General features: G+C 70.2%; 1 protein-coding gene across 1 annotated transcript in view; it reads right to left on the reverse strand.

Annotated features, from left to right (window-relative positions):
* Positions 1-560, reverse strand: part of CATSPERG (cation channel sperm associated auxiliary subunit gamma) — a 26,047-nt gene that overhangs the window by 6,809 nt on the left and 18,678 nt on the right. The window contains exons 12-13 of the mRNA XM_021707133.1: positions 336-534; positions 100-218 (exon numbers count right to left, since the gene is read on the reverse strand). Coding sequence (XP_021562808.1) covers positions 100-218; positions 336-534 — 318 coding nt within the window. The remainder of the gene's footprint in view (positions 1-99; positions 219-335; positions 535-560) is intronic.

The following is a 560-nucleotide window of genomic DNA, read 5'->3' on the forward strand; positions in this document are numbered from 1 at the left end:
GGGCGGCCGAGGGGCTGGCAGGGGCACGGCCGGACTTCACTTCCCAGCCCTGGGAGTAGACTCGCTGCCCCCCGGAGGCCCATCCCCGCCGGGCCGCACCGAGAACAGCACCGAGCGGCGATTAATCAGGATCTTCTGCTCCACCGAGGCCTCGATGCAGGTCGGGTCGGCCAGCTCCACGCCCACGGCCACCTGGCTCTGCAGCTGGAAGATGGTGCCTGTTCGGGCAGAGGGAGGCGCTCACGGCCCCGGGACTCGGCAGACGCCCCGCGGAGGTGCCAGCGCAGCTCCGGCCCGCCCTCGGGCTCCCCGCGGGGCCGGGGGCCGGCACAGACCGAGGTCTCCCTGCTTCCGGAGCGAGCTCCCCTGCCCGGACAGGAAGACGGAGAAGCTGTACTGCGTGCCCTTGTCCAGGAAAATGCGCTCGGGCAGCTCGAACTCGGCCTCCAGGTCGTAGATCTTTCCGTAGCTTGCCATGTCGATGTGCACGCCGCCCGCGCTCTGCCAGTTGCTGGCCAGGTAGAAGTAGTAATCCTAGCGGGCGAGGGGGCGTCGGCGAC

The sequence above is a fragment of the Carlito syrichta genome, unplaced genomic scaffold, assembly GCF_000164805.1.
Source record: "Carlito syrichta isolate Samal-C Ts95f unplaced genomic scaffold, Tarsius_syrichta-2.0.1 Scaffold316389, whole genome shotgun sequence".
In the NCBI taxonomy this organism is placed as follows: Eukaryota; Metazoa; Chordata; class Mammalia; order Primates; family Tarsiidae; genus Carlito; species Carlito syrichta.